Here is a 17,076-nt window from a genome sequence, read left to right as displayed (position 1 = left end):
ATATCTGTTACCTCTTCTAAATTTTCACTACAAGGTGTCTCCGGTCTACCATTAACAGGGGGCCTTATGACACCCCCTTCGTGTAATAAACTGACAGCTGAGTCTGATTGATTTGACTGTAACTGAATTTTTGATTAAGAAGTTACTATTAGAGATCAGTATATTTTTCATGATAGGTTTTACAAAATTTAATTACCTCGTCGTCAGCATCTAAATCTGATGGGCTGTAAGAGAAAAAGTATTTTTGAGAACAATACCTAGTTACAATAGACCATTTCGATGTAGCTAAGATGAAAAGTCTTGCTATAAGTTCATAAGATATGTTCCATATGTTTGTCACTGGTTATAAACTGGAGATTGTCATGAAGTGACGTAGGTCATAGATTCTGGTAAAGCGACGCCTGGTGAGGCGCTGTCAAATGCTTAGTACAGACTAAATAGGATTAGATGGACTGCAAAACTAACCGAGTGTAGTCAATCCTCGCTTGTCGTTCTCAGTAAGTCTCTTGCATTACGAAGTATAGATAGCGTCATACTTATAAAACATATCTTATAAACTTATGGCAGGGTGACCACAACAAAGCCTTCAAAAAAATATAGGAAAATAGGAAATTTACAATTGATTTATAGGAAATTATAGGAGATTTTTCATTAAAATAATAGGAAAATATAGGAGATGTTTCATTAAAAAAATAGAAAAATATAGGATATTTGCCATTGAAAAAATAGGAAAATATAGGTTTCAAATGATTTGGATTAAATAAGACATGATTTTCAACACAAACTAAAACAGTATTAATCAACTTAATTTAAAAATATTAAATACAATTCGTTAGCCAGATACCTCGTGGAAATGACGGAATACTAAACTCAGGGCCCGATTAAGCAATTTTGCACCCGGGCGCCAAGATAATGTGCATGGAAAAAAGAACAGCAAATGTTGCTAAGGGGGAATAGTTTAACTCAATGCGACGGCAACAAGTCTTGCGCCCAGGGGCCATTACCCACTCGCCCCCTTTAATCCGTCCCTGACTATAACATATTCAAAGGGCATCTCCCTATCTCTGGAACAACCAGAGTTACGAGCCTCCAAAGTAGTGTAATGCTATTCTTATGGAGAGGGGTATGTTTGTGAATATTTTCCTCATTTACTTCACCCCTGTTTTCTCGATCCCCAAGTTTTTAGTATGGTTAGATGGTGGGGGGCAAATAGGACTATTACATAATCAAAGGGCATCTCCGTATCTCTAGTAGAACCAGAGTTATGAGCCTCCAAAGTTGACTGTAATGCTATTCCTATGCAAGGTGTGTTTATGAACATTTTTCTTAATTACTCAGCCCCTTTTTACTCGACCCCCAAGTTTTTAGTATGGTTGGATGGAGAACTCAATGCGCCCCCAACAAGCCTTGTGCCCCCTCGGTCTCCCCTTTAATCCGTCCCTGGCTAAACCTTGGATGAGACTGTAATGGATTGGAATATAGCATACATCTAACACGGGCGGCGGGTACCTCACCTCGGGACAGAAGGGGGGCTGTTTGGGGGTTTTTAGTTCGGTCGTACGACTTGAGAGACACCTACTGTAGAATTTTTTCAAAACTCGTCTGTTTTTTTCACAATATCTTTTTTAAAAGTAAAGTGTTAACGGTTTTAACTTGGATGAGACTGTCTCAGTCTCAGGTTTGAAGAGATATTAACTTAATAACGGTATAAAATATTAATTCAATTTAGTATGTACTAAGAAATTATTGAATTTGATGTAGATGAACATTTAAGTCTGAGTTAGGATTTTTAGTTCAAGGCTTAGAGACAAATTGCCGAACCTACGTCATTTACAAGGTGAAATAATTTCTCAAATTTAAAATTCTTCTCCATGATGGCAGCACTAAACGACGACCGAAATAAAAACGATATTGCGCAATCACGTGTCCCGAGCTTAGGTACCGAACTTTTCCAATCCATTACAGTCTCATCCAAGGCTAAACTAAAACACGATCTGAAGCAGACAACAAGTTTTTTTAACTCTTATTTTTTTTCCGTTTCCCATAACATTTTCATGGAGTAATTTTATCGGCGTGAGAATTATGTTTCCTTAAAAGTGCCTTACATTGCATCTAAGTCTCCTAAATTATAGCTCCATGGTCGCAGGCTGGCAGCAAGGATTTATAATACAAGCTAAACGTTAGCTTATGTTATTAATCCTTGGTTTCAGAAATGCAAAACTGCATTCATGTGTGTCACACTTTATATTTTTGAGTGCCATCTACTAAAACCAACAGTGAGAGCGCGCAAAGTATCAAAAAAATTCGAAAAATAGGAAAATATAGGAAAATTGTCTAAATTATAGGAACTAATAGGAAGGTATCGAAAAAATAGGAAAAATTATAAAATATAGGAATTGTGGTCACCCTGTTATGGTCTTGCTGAGCATATTTCGATCTGTGGCAACTGTGAACAAGTCATTTGCCAAAAAGACTTTTGAAAATATTTATGAACTTATTTTGTATTTGTGCCTTATAGCGTTATTTTGTATTTGTGCCTTATAGCGTTATTTTCTATTTGTGCCTTATAGCGTTATTTTCTATTTGTGCCTTATAGCGTTATTTTCTATTTGTGCCTTATAGTGTTATTTTCTATTTGTGCCTTATAGTGTTATTTTGTATTTGTGCCTTATAGTGTTATTTTGTATTTGTGCCTTATAGTGTTATTTTGTATTTGTGCCTTATAGTGTTATTTTGTATTTGTGCCTTATAGTGTTATTTTGTATTTGTGCCTTATAGAGTTATTTTGTATTTGTGCCTTATAGTGTTTCATTGAACTACATGTAACTTGCCTTTTGTTATTTCTTACAGGATAACACTTCATTGCGAGAGATTCACCCTAAATTTCAATAAAGATTAGCATTATCTTTACAGTATTAAGAAAGAATGGTACGCGTCACGAAAGGCGTCTTAAGTTAGTCAGGGGGAGTCTCTGTGGTCTGTGGGTATTTACCTTTGCAGCAGCGGCGGCTTTTTCCGCTGGAGTTTCGTTAAGGGCCGTGTTACGTTTAGTTTCATTACACATTGATAAAAGTTCGTCTTCATCTTCTCCTGTGCTTCCACCAGTACTCTATAAAGAGAATAGATTCAAGGATTTAAAACTTTCCCAATCTTCAGATAATTACGCGTTGGATGTTAGAACACGTGGTTAGAGGTAAAATGCGAAAAGAGAATTCTAGATGGCGCGCGAAACCTATAAATTCAAAGCTGTACCAGAATTCGGGTTTCATCCAGAGTTGATTCTGGGTATTTCTATTAACTCTAATGTCGATACTCAAAGCAAAGGGCGGATTCAGTGGATCCCCTACAAGGCGACTTTCCTTACGAACTCCAGATTTAGCATTTGTGGGCGGGATTTATAACTGCACTTATAAATCCCGCCCACAAGTTCAGGAGGAAAGTCAACTTGTAGGGGAACTACTGGGACCTCGCTTTGCTTTTAAAATTCATCTATTTTTCTCATTTCTACAACTGTTAGGTGACATAGGCCTACCCCTGTCACTAAAACGTGACACCACACTCCTATTATTTAAACTTTGTTGGCCACGTGACCGCTAGTGGGCCTTTGACAAAAACTTAAGACTCCAAATGACTACAACCTAGCTAGTAAAGAAAATGAGGCTCCTTAACCTCATTTGGCCCCCTAATCTTCTAAAAACACCAATTTAACCTTCCCAAAAGTAAGAACCAATCTGAGGTCAAAGGGCGGAGTTAAAACTAGTCTTTGCGGGTCAGTCAACTAGCTCCACCCCTCGACTATGGGAGCATCTAGTGGTATTTGTTTTAACTAAACCACAGCCGATATTTTGCTATAATAAAAATAATATAATAGGGGCCTGCAAATACAATGTTTTAACCCAGAAAACCGCCCAACAACTACAAGAACTCCGTAAGTGCAGTTTAGTAAAGTGTCTTAATATGATGCAATAACACATTCTTCAAGTCCTCAAATAATCTCGCTTCGTCATCAAAAACTGTTTAAAATTCCAACCACTTATGTCTAGTTTAAAAGGTTTCAAGTTTTAGTTGCGAAAAACACCTTAACGGCCTATATAACCATGTAACTATCTTTATACGCGACTACTTGTTCGTCTAAGGAGGCAAAGACTAAATATTAAGCTTGTAGGAGTGTCGGCGATTATTATATCGCGTGGCCTTAGCCCGGCGAGAACTCTTTAGCGATCACGTGACGTATCCATGCAGGCTACAGCTGCTAAGAAGCCGTGCGTTGACAGAAACCCACGTGAAGGCCGAAAGAGAAAAGAATTATCCACAGCTAGGAAATTCGATAAAGAAGGGTCGCGTTCAGTAACGTTCAACGGATGCTCCGTTGAATGACCAATACTGAAGGAAGGACTTTTTGCACTTCCGGTTTTGACGTTACAATCAGTCTGGGAAATAAGGATATTTTTTAAACTAGTCCTTGGGACCAGTGACCTACCCTAGGGTCCGAAATAATAAACTGGTCCCGAGGATCAGTAAGCCCCACTTCTCGAATTTAAAAACTAGTCCAAGCAAGTAACAAAGTGGTTTTGGACCAGAGGAAGTGTGCTATTTCCCAGACTGGTCACGACTCCCAAGGACTAGTTTAAAAAATATCCTTATTTCCCAGACTGGTCACGACTCCCAAGGACTAGTTTAAAAAATATCCTTATTTCCCAGACTGGTCCCAAGGACTAGTTTAAAAAAATATCCTTATTTCCCAGACTGGTCCCAAGGACTAGTTTAAAAAAATATCCTTATTCCCCAGACTGATCCCAAGGACTAGTTTGAAAAATATCCTTATTACCCAGTCTGGTTACAACGTATGCGAACGTCACGGAGCTCAACGCGTTTAGACTCCGTTGATCATTACTGAACGCACCCAAGCTAGAGTTTTTATAGGGCCGTATCTACAGGAGGACAGTAAGTAAAGCCCCTAGTGTTTCAGGCAAGATACGAGGTCAAGTATTTCTTCAAAAAACATTTTAGCGTATTGTTACGACCAGACATTTTCGCGAGATAAATATTTATGAGATATGTCTTCACGGTGACTGACATGCTAATTTAATTTATAGTGTTTTACGAGGTGTTGTTGAAATGCAATATGTCGTACCATGGCCAAACAAGCAGTCTCGTGTTATAAGGGTTTTATATAGGTTTAGAGAAAATGTGCTTTAAAAATATAAATATATAATTTAAAGACACTAAATTGAGTTTGGCAAGATAAGCATTTTTGAACTGGAAACCACTATTGACAAAAGTACATAAGCACTGTTTATATGTACTTTTGCTATTGACCAATTAAGTTTGGAAGTTTAGTTAAGATAAAAGAAAAACCTCTTAATTATAATTGCCACTTGACAAACATTTGCAGCAAATTAAGAACCAGCGACCATGAGCATTAGAATAGCCAGGTTCCTAAGTACTTCGCAATAGGCTATTATATTAATTCTAAAAGGTTAGCAAACACCAGAGGGGCGGGGCCACCGACTTGGGTTACTTCCTATGATTATCTGACGTTGAGAACCGCCAACACCCAATGGCATGAGGTCACCAATAGACAAAAAAATAAAAATCCGGCAACATAAACGGCCAGCTTGTCATGAAGTGAATGAGGTAGGTCATATATTCGAGGTAAAACGACGCCTGGTGAGGCGATGTCAAAGACTTAGTACATAGTGACTAAATAGGAAGATGGACCGCAAAACAGGGCGTAGTGTAGTCAATTCTCGCTTGCCATCCTCGAACTATAAGTCCCTAGCATTACGAAGAACAGGTAGTGTCATACTTATCATTAAACGTATCTTATAAACTTATGGTATGGGGAGCTGCTAGAGAGGTGTGGCTTAAGATGGCTCCTCCCCTTTCCATCAAAATAGCGGCAAACTTCACAGAGTGAAAGGCTAGTGGGGGAAGGCTCCTGATTGGCTAAGTGAGGGTCTGACGCTTAGTAGGGGAGATTTTCACCCCTATGTCCATTCCCTATTGCCATAAGTTTATAAGATATGTTCCATAAGTATGACACTTCCTATACTTCGAAATGCCAGAGACTTAATGAGAGCTAGCTCAAGAATGACGCGAGAATTGACTACACGCTTGTTAGTTTTGCAGGACTACCATCTTCCAATTAAGTCTGTACTAAGCCTTTGACAGCGCCTCACACTAGGCGTCGCTTGACCTTGAATATATGACGTTTAATCTACGTCACTTCAGGACAAGCTCCAGTTTGTAACCAGTGACAAACTTATGGAACATATCTTGTAAACTTATGCTATTGCTAAGAGAACCAATTGCTAAGATCACGTGTTAGAACCGTGAATGAACATATTTTTGGAAACCGATGGTCGTATTCCATCCATTCATTCATAGCATCCTATAAATAATCCACACAAGTTCAATGTCATTGTCGCGCCCCTATCTTTATAATAATAAAATTCATCCCAAGCCACGTTGATTCATTTTTAACAGGAGCAGCTGTTTAATACTAGGCTATCCTGTTATTCATAAACAAACAAATCCGGTCGGGGAGCAGGAATGTTAACCGGACACGTGAGATCCTATAAGTGTGTAAGTGTAACTGACGTCCAAGCTGACGTCACTCTTTTGAGAGGCTTCCATTATCGCGTGACCCTTTTCTCGGAATGAGCCGTCAGTAAAACGGTATACCGCTAATAATAGGCGATACTGTTATAATTATAGCTCGTTCCTCGACCGATTTAGCCGGAAACCATTATGGAAATCCATGGCATTTTTGTATATTTTAATATAGCTAGCGCCTGGTGGTGACGCCAGACTAGACTCTCATTTTAATTCTAGGGAACTTGGAGCGCCACCCCCTCTTTAATGAATTCATTTTTAATTTTACACGTAATTTTAATTACGGTAAAATTTAAGAAACGGCACCAAAACCCCTGTCCCTGTCCCTGTCCCTGTCCCTGTCCCGGACGCGTCCGCGAAACGAACGCTTACGATGAGAGAGAGAGGGAAACCGGTCGCGTCCGCGAAACGTACGCTTACGATGAGAGAGAGAGATCGCTAGCGTACGCGGTGGCGATACGAAGCTCCGCGTAGAGAGAGAACTGCCTGCCTGGTATATTAGTGAGAGGGGGAAGAGGGAGAGGGGGCATCCCGCTCGGAGAGAGAGGAAAGAAAGGTAGTTTAAATCTCGCGGGCTTTTTTGAGTGAAGGGAAACAAGATGATAATTTTCGTGCACTACTGCACTTTTTTAATTTTACACGGAATTTTATTCCGTTAAAATTTAAGAAACGGCACCATGCGCGTGATACATCAGAGATTATGCTGAATGGTTAGGTTAGGTTAGGTTAGGTTTCGTAAAATAGAGGGGACGGTTTACGGTCATAGTGATTTCTGGTTTAGGGGATCCAGGATTTGGTTTTAGATACATTATTTGATTCGTATGGTTTTGAAAAATTATACTTTAGTGGGGTGCACAATTTAGTTTCATTAATATTATTTGAAATGTGACGTTATTAGAAATTAAGGGGATACACGATTGCGTTTCAGAAATGTTTTTAGTTGTACGATTTATTGGAGATCAACTATACGGGGGGGTCACGTGAGCCGTGTAAAATTACTATTAAGGCCCAGCCCTTGGGCCATCTTGTTATTTATTTTTTTAATAACGAACTGTTTAAAGTTTAAACAGATTTGCATTTTCCTGGGGCATAGAAGAGGCAATTCTTACAAATTATATTAACCAGGGATAGATTTAATTTTAGAAGTAGGAATGGAGAACGGTTAGTATCTTCTTCAGTCCGACTCATAGCCCACCCAGTATAGAGCCCCTCCTTCCAACACGTAACGAAAAATTTAAAGTATCGTATTGGCTCACTTACACTACGTTTCGATGACGTTGCTGACGGGGACGGCGAAAAATACGTAATTCCTTTTTACCTCTGTCGCTATGACCCGCCTCTTCTTTCATACCCCTCCGTCCCGTGGAAGGGAGTCCGGGAACTTGACGCGCGCCCAAATTACTCTGTTCTTCATTCCTACTTCTAAAATTAAATCTATCCCTGTTTTAACTTAATTTCGGTGAAAGAGTAATTTTCCCCCAGCTAAAATTAGAGGTCGTTACGGGTCATTCATTGCAAGATGATAAAGTGAAAGTATGATAATTAGTCTTAAAAACGAGGACTACTGTGCCGCCATTGGGATAGTGGCGTCTGCTAGCCAAAACCCTCTTACCCTAATGTCTCTAAGCCTGTGAGAATTCAACCAATATCGTAGGGGTAAGAGGTTCTGGCTAGCAGACGCCACTAAACCAAAATGGCGGATGGCGCAATAGTCCTCGATTGTTTTTAAGACGAATTAAATGCTAATTATTTTGTAGTAAAAGATAATTTATTTCTTTAATATTTAATTCCTAATAATGGAATTTTAGTTTCAATTTCGCGAGAATAATGAATGAACTGTTTTGCTAAAGATATTTATTTTTAAGTTTCAGTTGTACCATGTAAAGAAACAATCGGAACACCTTGTTTCTTGGGTATCCATTACCTAATTGATTCGTGAAATCGATTTTTGGGGTCTAAGCCCATAAGATAAGGTGGAAGGCTCATTTTAGGCTGAAGTTTGAACACCTGTGCTGCTGTTAATGCACAACCATAAACAGGACAGGGAAAAGCCCATTGTTTCAACCGTACACACCTGGTGTTTAAATTTGAGAGTTATACAGGCAGACTTCAATAAACAGTCGGGAACTTATTCAGGTTACCATAAGAACGTTGAATCGTAAAATTGGTCTCTAATACTCTATAGAAAATAGTAAATACACCTTTTCAATGAATGTAAGAGGGAAAAGTGTGGGGTAAAACTCTGTCTTCCATTTTCGCTTTGTTGGCGTTATGCGCTGTCGGGGTTTTGGATCCCTGAGAGTGCGCAGACGTACATATAACTTCACGGCGCCAAGCATAACATAATCTTCTTTCAATGTAGTGATCGTACGGGGAACCCGAACCCGACCCGGGAAGTCGGGGATACCCGGTTTTTTCCAACCCGACCCGACCCGACCCCGCCAGTCAATTTTGAAGTCGGGTTTAAAAAAAAATCGGGGTGGGCCCGTAGTAGAGGGTAAGTTATTATTGACGGTCGCGCTTTGTGATGCAGTAGATAGGAACTCGAATCTGATTAGGGCGAGCTTGAATATTTAATTTTTTTCTGTCTCGAGGCTTCGAAAGCCAGTAGAAAACTGATATATGTCGGCAATTGCATGGTCGTCCGTCAAACGCCAATGTATACATTGTGTGTTAAGTTGCGAGCAATTGATTTCGAAATTGAAAAAGTATTAGAAGAGTTTCACGAGTACCAGAAACCCCTTTCAGCCACTGCCAATGACATAGGACAAGGACAATTTGGAAACTTTACAGATGGAAGACGCGCCTGTTCTGGGACAATTAGTTACCCCAATCCCTTCCACGACGTTATATCAGATATATCGCCTACTATTGGATTCACTAAAGCAGTGATAACTTGGAACTAAATTACAGAAAATAAATTCCTTACATTACATAGTACATAGCTACTATGTATAATTTTTTAGAATATGTTAATTCCATTTATATTATTAAAAAAGAAAACCCCGACCCGACCCGACCCGATTTTCCGGGTTTTTTTCGCAACCCGACCCGGAACCCGACCCGACAAAAATGTCACCCCGTACGATCACTATTTCAATGTTCTTGTAGTGTCATGAATACGTTCTTTATTCAGCTGGATAATTCTTGTTAAAATTGTAGTTATAAATTTTCCTTTATTTGAACTAAGGAACCCATACAGCTAATAGGAATACTAGGCCTAGCCATTTTCTCAACGTATCTAGGCGGATTTTAACTTGCGAATAATTTATGTCGCCTGACCTAGCGCTACCAACCAATGAAATTGCAGTTAGAAAGACAACATCAGAATTCTGAGGCATAACTTATACCTCCGAAGCTCCGCCCACAAAACCCGCATAGAAATTAACATATTGGGGCACAATGATTCCTAGTGGCTGTATGTATTCCTATTGAAACTGAATCTATATCTATATAAATAAAAGTCCTGACTGACTGACTGACTGATATCAACGCCCAGCCCAAACCGCTTGCCCTAGAAGACTGAAAATTTGCAGGAACGTTACTCATAAGTAGTAGGCGCGTACTAAGAAAGATTTTTTCAAATCCACCGCCATCTTAAAAAATGGCGACCAGAAATGTAAAAAAAACCTCTATGCAACAAAAACCGCGCGTATCAACCGATTTCACAAATATTTAGTACACTGCTTTCCTTTAAGCTATAGATGGGCTGAATGGTCTTTTGGGTTCGATTTGTTGCCATCTTTTTAAATGGCGGCCAAAAACTTAAAACCCTTCTTTATAGAATAATGTCCGCGTGAAAAGTAATAAAAAAATGTCCCGACGGGCTGACGGGCAACGTCGAGTGCCATCGCTCCTAGGGTGCTACAAAAATATTAGTCATCAGTAAAATCTACCCATTCTTTATATCATTTTGATGGTAGTTCTTATTACAAGCGAGCGACGCCGCGGGTAACAGCTAGTTCCCATATAAAATCCCTCGACCTTTTCAGCGTTTCACGTAGTTTCTTATTTTTAATTAACTGATTTGCATATATCTGATCATATCAATACGTTAAAGGTGGATGGTAATGGTACGTAAGCTGACACTTGGAGATAAGGCACCACCAGTCTGGTATAAGGTCATTTTGACACCACCCCTATGAAAGGTTTTATTTGAAATAAAATAAGGGAAAAAACCAGTCCCAATCATTCTTCCCACATCTTAACTTACTAACAACAAGTTCTAGGCCTAACTAAATCTCTCGTACATTATTTTGACAACTTCACCGTCATCTCTAATATTATCGGAGAAGTTCTAACGGAATGGATTTTGAGTTTCTCAATAAAATCCCTCCTAAGGCGAGGACGGTGATTTCCTTTTTAAATCAAATAGAAACATCCGGTATTTTCCCCTTCGATTCGAGATAAAAACTTGGTACCTCTCCGAGTGACGATAACGACACGGAGAGGTATTACACTGGACGTCTCTGTAAGTGTGTCTGTCACCGCATTCGCAGTTGGAACATCTGAGTAAACGTGTTCGCAGAAAGAAATATTAGCTTCTACTCCATTATCATCGTTAGGGTTAACATGTACGCGGCGATCGGCTAGGGTTACGAGAAACGTTTAGCCTCCCAATGGCAGGGCTTCCACCCAAGGTTCACGGGATTGCGGCTTTTTTTATCATTTATTGTGAAACAATCGCCTTATATACCCTAAATTTTGTAAAAATTGTTAAAGAGGCATACGCTTGAATTCAACCGTCGACAATAGCTATGTTTAAAATGATTTTAGGAATTAAGTTTATTAAAACGATTTAACTAGATTTAAGGTAAATTAATGACGATTAAAATAATTAATATCAATTATATTTATTTAATGAATTAAGAAAAACCTCTTAATTGCGTTATATATCCTAAATTTCCAAAAATTGTTAAAGAGGAATACGCTTGAATTCAAACGTCAACAATAGCTATTTTAAAATCATTTTAGGAATAAAGTTTCTTAAAACGATTTAACTAGAATTAAGCTAAATTAATGACGATTAAAATAATTAATATCAATTATATTTATTTAATGAATTAAGAAAAACCTCTTAATTGCGTTATATATCCTAAATTTCCAAAAATTGTTAAAGAGGCATACGCTTGAATTCAGACGTCAACAATAGCTATTTTAAAATAATTTTAGGAATAAAGTTTCTTAAAACGATTTACCTATAATTAAGCTAAATTAATGACGATTAAAATAATTAGTAGGTATCTATTATATTTATTTAATTATTCAAGAAAAACCTTAATTTCGTCGCGTCTCGACTCGGAGAGGTTCTTTTGGTTACCCAACTTGTTTTACTTTTAAAATTCATTCAAGAGCATTTGCTGCATTTGGCTTTCGTTTTAAAATGTACCAAGCACCACCTCATGACGTGGGCGATATAAAATGAGAAAAATCATATCCTTTTGCGATTTTTGAAGGATATTTGTCCAGACATTCGAAATTAATAGGCTAATAAAATACATCGGAAACGACAAAGCTACGTTGTGGTGAACAATTTTTCGTATATACAGGGTGCGGACCCAAGTACAGTGCTGGGTTCTACGAGCGATTTTTAGTTGAAAATGTATAATTTATATGACATTATGGCACAAGGGGCACCGTTTTATAGTTATGACCCGTAAATTAAAGGAAAGGTTCACGCAACATAACATTATACCTTAAAAGAACGGCATTTTATTTTCTAAAAATAGAAGGGAAAATATTAAAATAATAAATTAATTCTAATTTAAAATTAACTAGTCTTAAAAACGCTGACAACGGCCTCGTCATGTTTAGACGCGTCTGCTAGCCAGAACCCGCATGGGACTGGATCAACCAATCCCGTAGGGGTAAGGAGTTCTGGCTAGCAGTCGCCTCAAAATATGTCGAGGCAGTATTCCTCGTTTTTAAGACTAATTATATTTCTAAATATTTTGTAATAAGAGATCATTTTAAATTTAATATTTTTACTTTCATATTTAGAAAAAGGCCGTTCTTTTAAGGTATAATTTGTAGAACCGGGATCTTTTCTTTCAATTAAATTAGCATTGTCTTTCAGTTTCTTAATTAAATTTAAGGGGTCATCCATAAAACATTCAAATCATAACTTATAAACGGCCACAACGGGCCGGTGACTTTCAGAGCAAAAAAATGTCACAGACGACTTAAAATTGTCCTAAAGTTTTTAAACCACAGTACATCAGGGTTCTACCATCCTTAATTAGAAAATTACGAAAAAGCTTTGTATGAAGAACCATAAAAATATATAGAAGCGACATGGTACCGCGATGATGCTTTTAGATATGGGAGGGGCTTGTATCGTACCGCCCACTTTTTGAAGTATCATCCTTTACACACTTTAAACAGGGCAGAGAATATTATTCTCTGTTTTGCTTATATTATAGTTAATGCCAGAACATACGCCGTAAGTTTCGTTTAGTAAAGTTTTTAGAGTAAATGGGATTACCATTTACCAACTGTGTTTATTATGATTTCACTCTTCATAAACTCAACTCCCAAGAAATAAATTTCCAACTCCTCTAACTAAATTTTTTAAAGCTAACATATTATCATTATTATTTTTAAAAAGAGTTGTTGACTGTCAAAGTTGTTTATACATTTGGGAAAAATTATCGCCGCTCAAAATGAAAAAAATACGGCACCTTGGAAGCTAAACAACGTTTTTTTTTCTAAGCTGTTTGATAAAGAATAACTTCCAAAAGTTCTTGCTAAAAGTAATATCTTTGAGCCCGAACTTTCGGAGGGAGGAAAGAGAAACAAGTTGGGTAACCAAAATAACCTCTCCGAGTCGAGACGCAATTAAGAGGTTTTTCTTAAATAATTAAATAAATATAATTGATATTAATTATTTTAATCGTCATTAATTTAGCTTAATTATAGTTAAATCGTTTTAAGAAATTTAATTCCTAAAATCATTTTAAACATAGCTATTATTGACGTTTGAATTCAAGCGTATGCCTCTTAAACAATTTTTGCAAAATTTAAGGCGATTGATTCACAATAAATAATAAGAAAACCCGCAATAGGCGATTTTAAAAATGACGTTTCACAGGTGCGCGCGCAGAAATTAGGGAGGGAGAAATGCCTTCCATCTCTTCTTTTTCCCCCGGCTACATATTTTGTATAGGGGACTTTTTGAAAAGGCCTATTGTGTGAACCTTTGGTGGAAGCCCTGCTATTGGGAGGCTAGACGTTTCTCGTAACCCTAGCCGATCGCCACGTACCTCTTAACCCTAACGATGATAATGGAGTACAAGCCAAAAATTGCTTTCTGCGACTACGTTTGCTCCGATTTGCCAACTACGACCGCGGTGACAGAGACAGACACACAGATACGTCCAGTATAATACCTCTCCGTGACGTTATCGTCACTCGGAGGGAGAGGTAAAAAAAAGAAAAGATTTTTGGCGCTGCACCCAAGTCTGGGATAGTAAGTAGGCTGGCTCTAACATAACCTTCGAGAATCGTAAGCTTTATTATTTTGGCTGGGCACTTTTTATCTGCTGCCATCGAAGAACATTATTTCAAACAAAAATAAGGTCTAGTTTCGTAACTCTTATATAGGCATGTAGAAAACTCGCTAAAAGCGGTTATGGTCCCGTAGAAACCAGTACTTTTTTTAGAAGTACATTTCAAGAAGTTTCTTAGCCATTTTTCTTCTTATCATTGAAAAAACTTTAAGGCCGACTTCCAGCAAGCTGAGAACCGAGCATGAAGACTAACAATAGAGCGACCGTGCCGATTTTTCGAATTATATTTTAAAATCTCCTTTTGCGGCCTCTAAAATGACATTTTGTGTATGTGCGGTTGGATCAAAGTTAGTGGGAAAGTGACCCAATTGATAAGATACATACAATATATTATAACACCATAAACTATATAATGGTGAACATTAATTTTATGCCGGCGGCATTAGATTAAAGGATTCAGAAGTAAGGATTATTGGTTGCACGTGACACGAGGTTGAAGGATTATTGGTTGCACGTGGCACGATGGTGAAGGATTATTGGAGAGCATGTGTCACGAGGGTGAAGAATTATTGGTTGCACGTGTCACGAGGGTAAAGGATTATTGGTTGCACGTGTCACAAGGGTAAAGGATTATTGGTTGCACGTGACACGAGGTTGAAGGATTATTGGTTGCACGTGGCACGATGGTGAAGGATTATTGGAGAGCATGTGTCACGAGGGTGAAGAATTATTGGTTGCACGTGTCACGAGGGTAAAGGATTATTGGTCGCACGTGTCACGAGGGTAAAGGATTATTGGTCGCACGTGTCACGAGGGTGAAGGATTATTGGTCGCACGTGTCACGAGGGTGAAGGATTATTGGTCGCACGTGTCACGAGGGTAAAGGATTATTGGTTGCACGTGTCACGAGGGTAAAGGATTACTGGGTGCACGTGACACGAGGGTAAAGGATTATTGGTTGCACGTGACACGAGGGTAAAGGATTATTGGTTGCACGTGACACGAGGTTGAAGGATTATTGGTTGCACGTGGCACGATGGTGAAGGATTATTGGAGAGCATGTGTCACGAGGGTGAAGAATTATTGGTTGCACGTGTCACGAGGGTAAAGGATTATTGGTCGCACGTGTCACGAGGGTGAAGGATTATTGGTCGCACGTGTCACGAGGGTGAAGGATTATTGGTCGCACGTGTCACGAGGGTGAAGGATTATTGGTCGCACGTGTCACGAGGGTGAAGGATTATTGGTCGCACGTGTCACGAGGGTGAAGGATTATTGGTCGCACGTGTCACGAGGGTGAAGGATTATTGGGCGACGCGAGGGGTCAAAAAATTAAGTTGAATATAACGATCATGTTACCAACACCAAAATTAATTACAATTAAATTTAAACAAACAAAAGTGATCTTACATGAGTAAAGCTTACCTCGGTGGAAGGCAAATGAACCACTCCCGTACTTCTTCGTTTCTCCCTCAACTTTCGTCTTTCTCGTTGCGCTTTTCCTTTGTTCACGTGATTGGGTCGGGGACATCTTTTGTCTTTAGCCCTGGAGGAAGGTTTCGGCGAGACATCGTGATCGCCCGCGGTCCCGCACGATATACCCGACGGCCCTCCAACTTCCGAACCACCGGGCGCGTTGGACGACGCTCCTCCAACCGCCCCGCCGCCGCCACCGACGTTACCGTGTAAACCGACACCTACACCCGAAAGCGTACCGGACAATCCACCCGACACCCCACCAATCATGCCGGTGCTTGTACCGTCTCCCTCCGGGTCCTGAGTCGTTCCCAGACGGCATGTCGGCGTATTACGAGCATTCGCTCGCGCCGATCGAATTCTAGAACGTCTAGAACTTAGTTCGAAATCGTGATCAACATCCTCTTGACTCAGTGAACTCGAAGCCATGATTAATTTAATTACGTACTACGTTATAGGACTTTAATTTTAACACATATTCAAAGTTCGCGAACTGACATCCGGTAACGTTCACACATTTGAGGAAAAATGCGCGCACTATTTCACGGGAAAGTTGGTTGCCAGAGAGAGAAAATAAAATATCCGCTTAGATCGCAAAATTCCAACTCTTTCCCAATCCCAAGCTTAATAATTATTGGAAATATCGCATCCTTGGGAGATTCGTCATAATTTATAACTTTACTCCGGTATTGTGATGGGGTTTAGGAGCGTAGGCTGGAGTCGTCGCGCAGCTGTGAGCTAAAAATAGCCCCAGAAACGTTTTATTAGCTTAAGCCTTGTGACGTCAAAACGCGGCATCCAAAACGGAATGGATGAGGTGAAGAGCTAGCTAACCTACGTACGCTACTTCTTCGTTCGTTTAGGGGAGAGGGTTGGTTTGTTTACGTCTTTCACTGTGTTTCTAAGACAGACGTCAACTGTCAAAATCGAGGAACCCTGATTTTTTAAAAGCTTTATTAATCACGATGCTGCCTATAACGCGGTGTCAAATTCAATTATGACTAGTTAATCGGTCCACATTATAATTTTAAGCATTTACAGGATATTACGCAATATCTAAAACTACCGAAATCATTAAACATTATCCAGTTTTAATAAAGTTTATATACTTACGTTTAAATATATTTATATTTTATTTAAACCGATCGCAACGTGTTAATCGAAACTGTGATGCAATAATAATAACCGAAGTAGCTGAGCTCCGTACTAGGCCAAGGCCTAAAGCTTTACGCCAACATAAAAATTCCAAATACGGATAAATTATTTTATTGATTTAAACTTTTCGTTTAACAACTACCCTTTCGTCAATTTATTTTTTAAGTGGATTAAAACTTGGGTCCGCTAAATATATGGCATACTTTCTTAACGGTTAATATGGTTTAAAATTTAAAATTTGATCTAGCACACTTAGCAACGATCTCTCCACTCACCAGTCCACCAACAACCGCTACTGGCTGGTCCTTTATGATTGTTG

The 17,076-nt window shown here is 38.9% G+C and overlaps 1 protein-coding gene across 3 annotated transcripts in view; it reads right to left on the bottom strand.

Moving 5' to 3' along the window:
- Window positions 1–17,076, bottom strand: part of LOC149616145 (PRKC apoptosis WT1 regulator protein-like) — a 23,677-nt gene extending 6,601 nt beyond the window's left edge. Inside the window, exons 1-6 of one of the 3 annotated variants that reach the window (XM_089856966.1) lie at window positions 16,716–17,076; window positions 15,537–16,340; window positions 2,993–3,109; window positions 2,832–2,878; window positions 197–224; window positions 12–122 (exon numbers count right to left, since the gene is read on the bottom strand). In XM_089856966.1, coding sequence (XP_089713092.1) covers window positions 12–122; window positions 197–224; window positions 2,832–2,878; window positions 2,993–3,109; window positions 15,537–16,031 — 798 coding nt within the window. In that variant the 5' untranslated portion in view covers window positions 16,032–16,340; window positions 16,716–17,076. Of the gene's footprint in view, window positions 1–11; window positions 123–196; window positions 225–2,831; window positions 2,879–2,992; window positions 3,110–15,536; window positions 16,449–16,715 lie in introns of those variants that run through there. The other 2 variants (XM_089856968.1, XM_089856967.1) reach the window with 2 other exon arrangements.

This window comes from Phalangium opilio, unplaced genomic scaffold (assembly GCF_054372755.1).
Source record: "Phalangium opilio isolate 3A_F unplaced genomic scaffold, DU_Popi_V2 ptg000217l_1, whole genome shotgun sequence".
NCBI lineage: Eukaryota > Metazoa > Arthropoda > Arachnida > Opiliones > Phalangiidae > Phalangium > Phalangium opilio.
The sequence above is the reverse complement of the archived record's forward strand: the minus strand, read 5'-3'. Positions and strand labels throughout refer to the sequence as shown.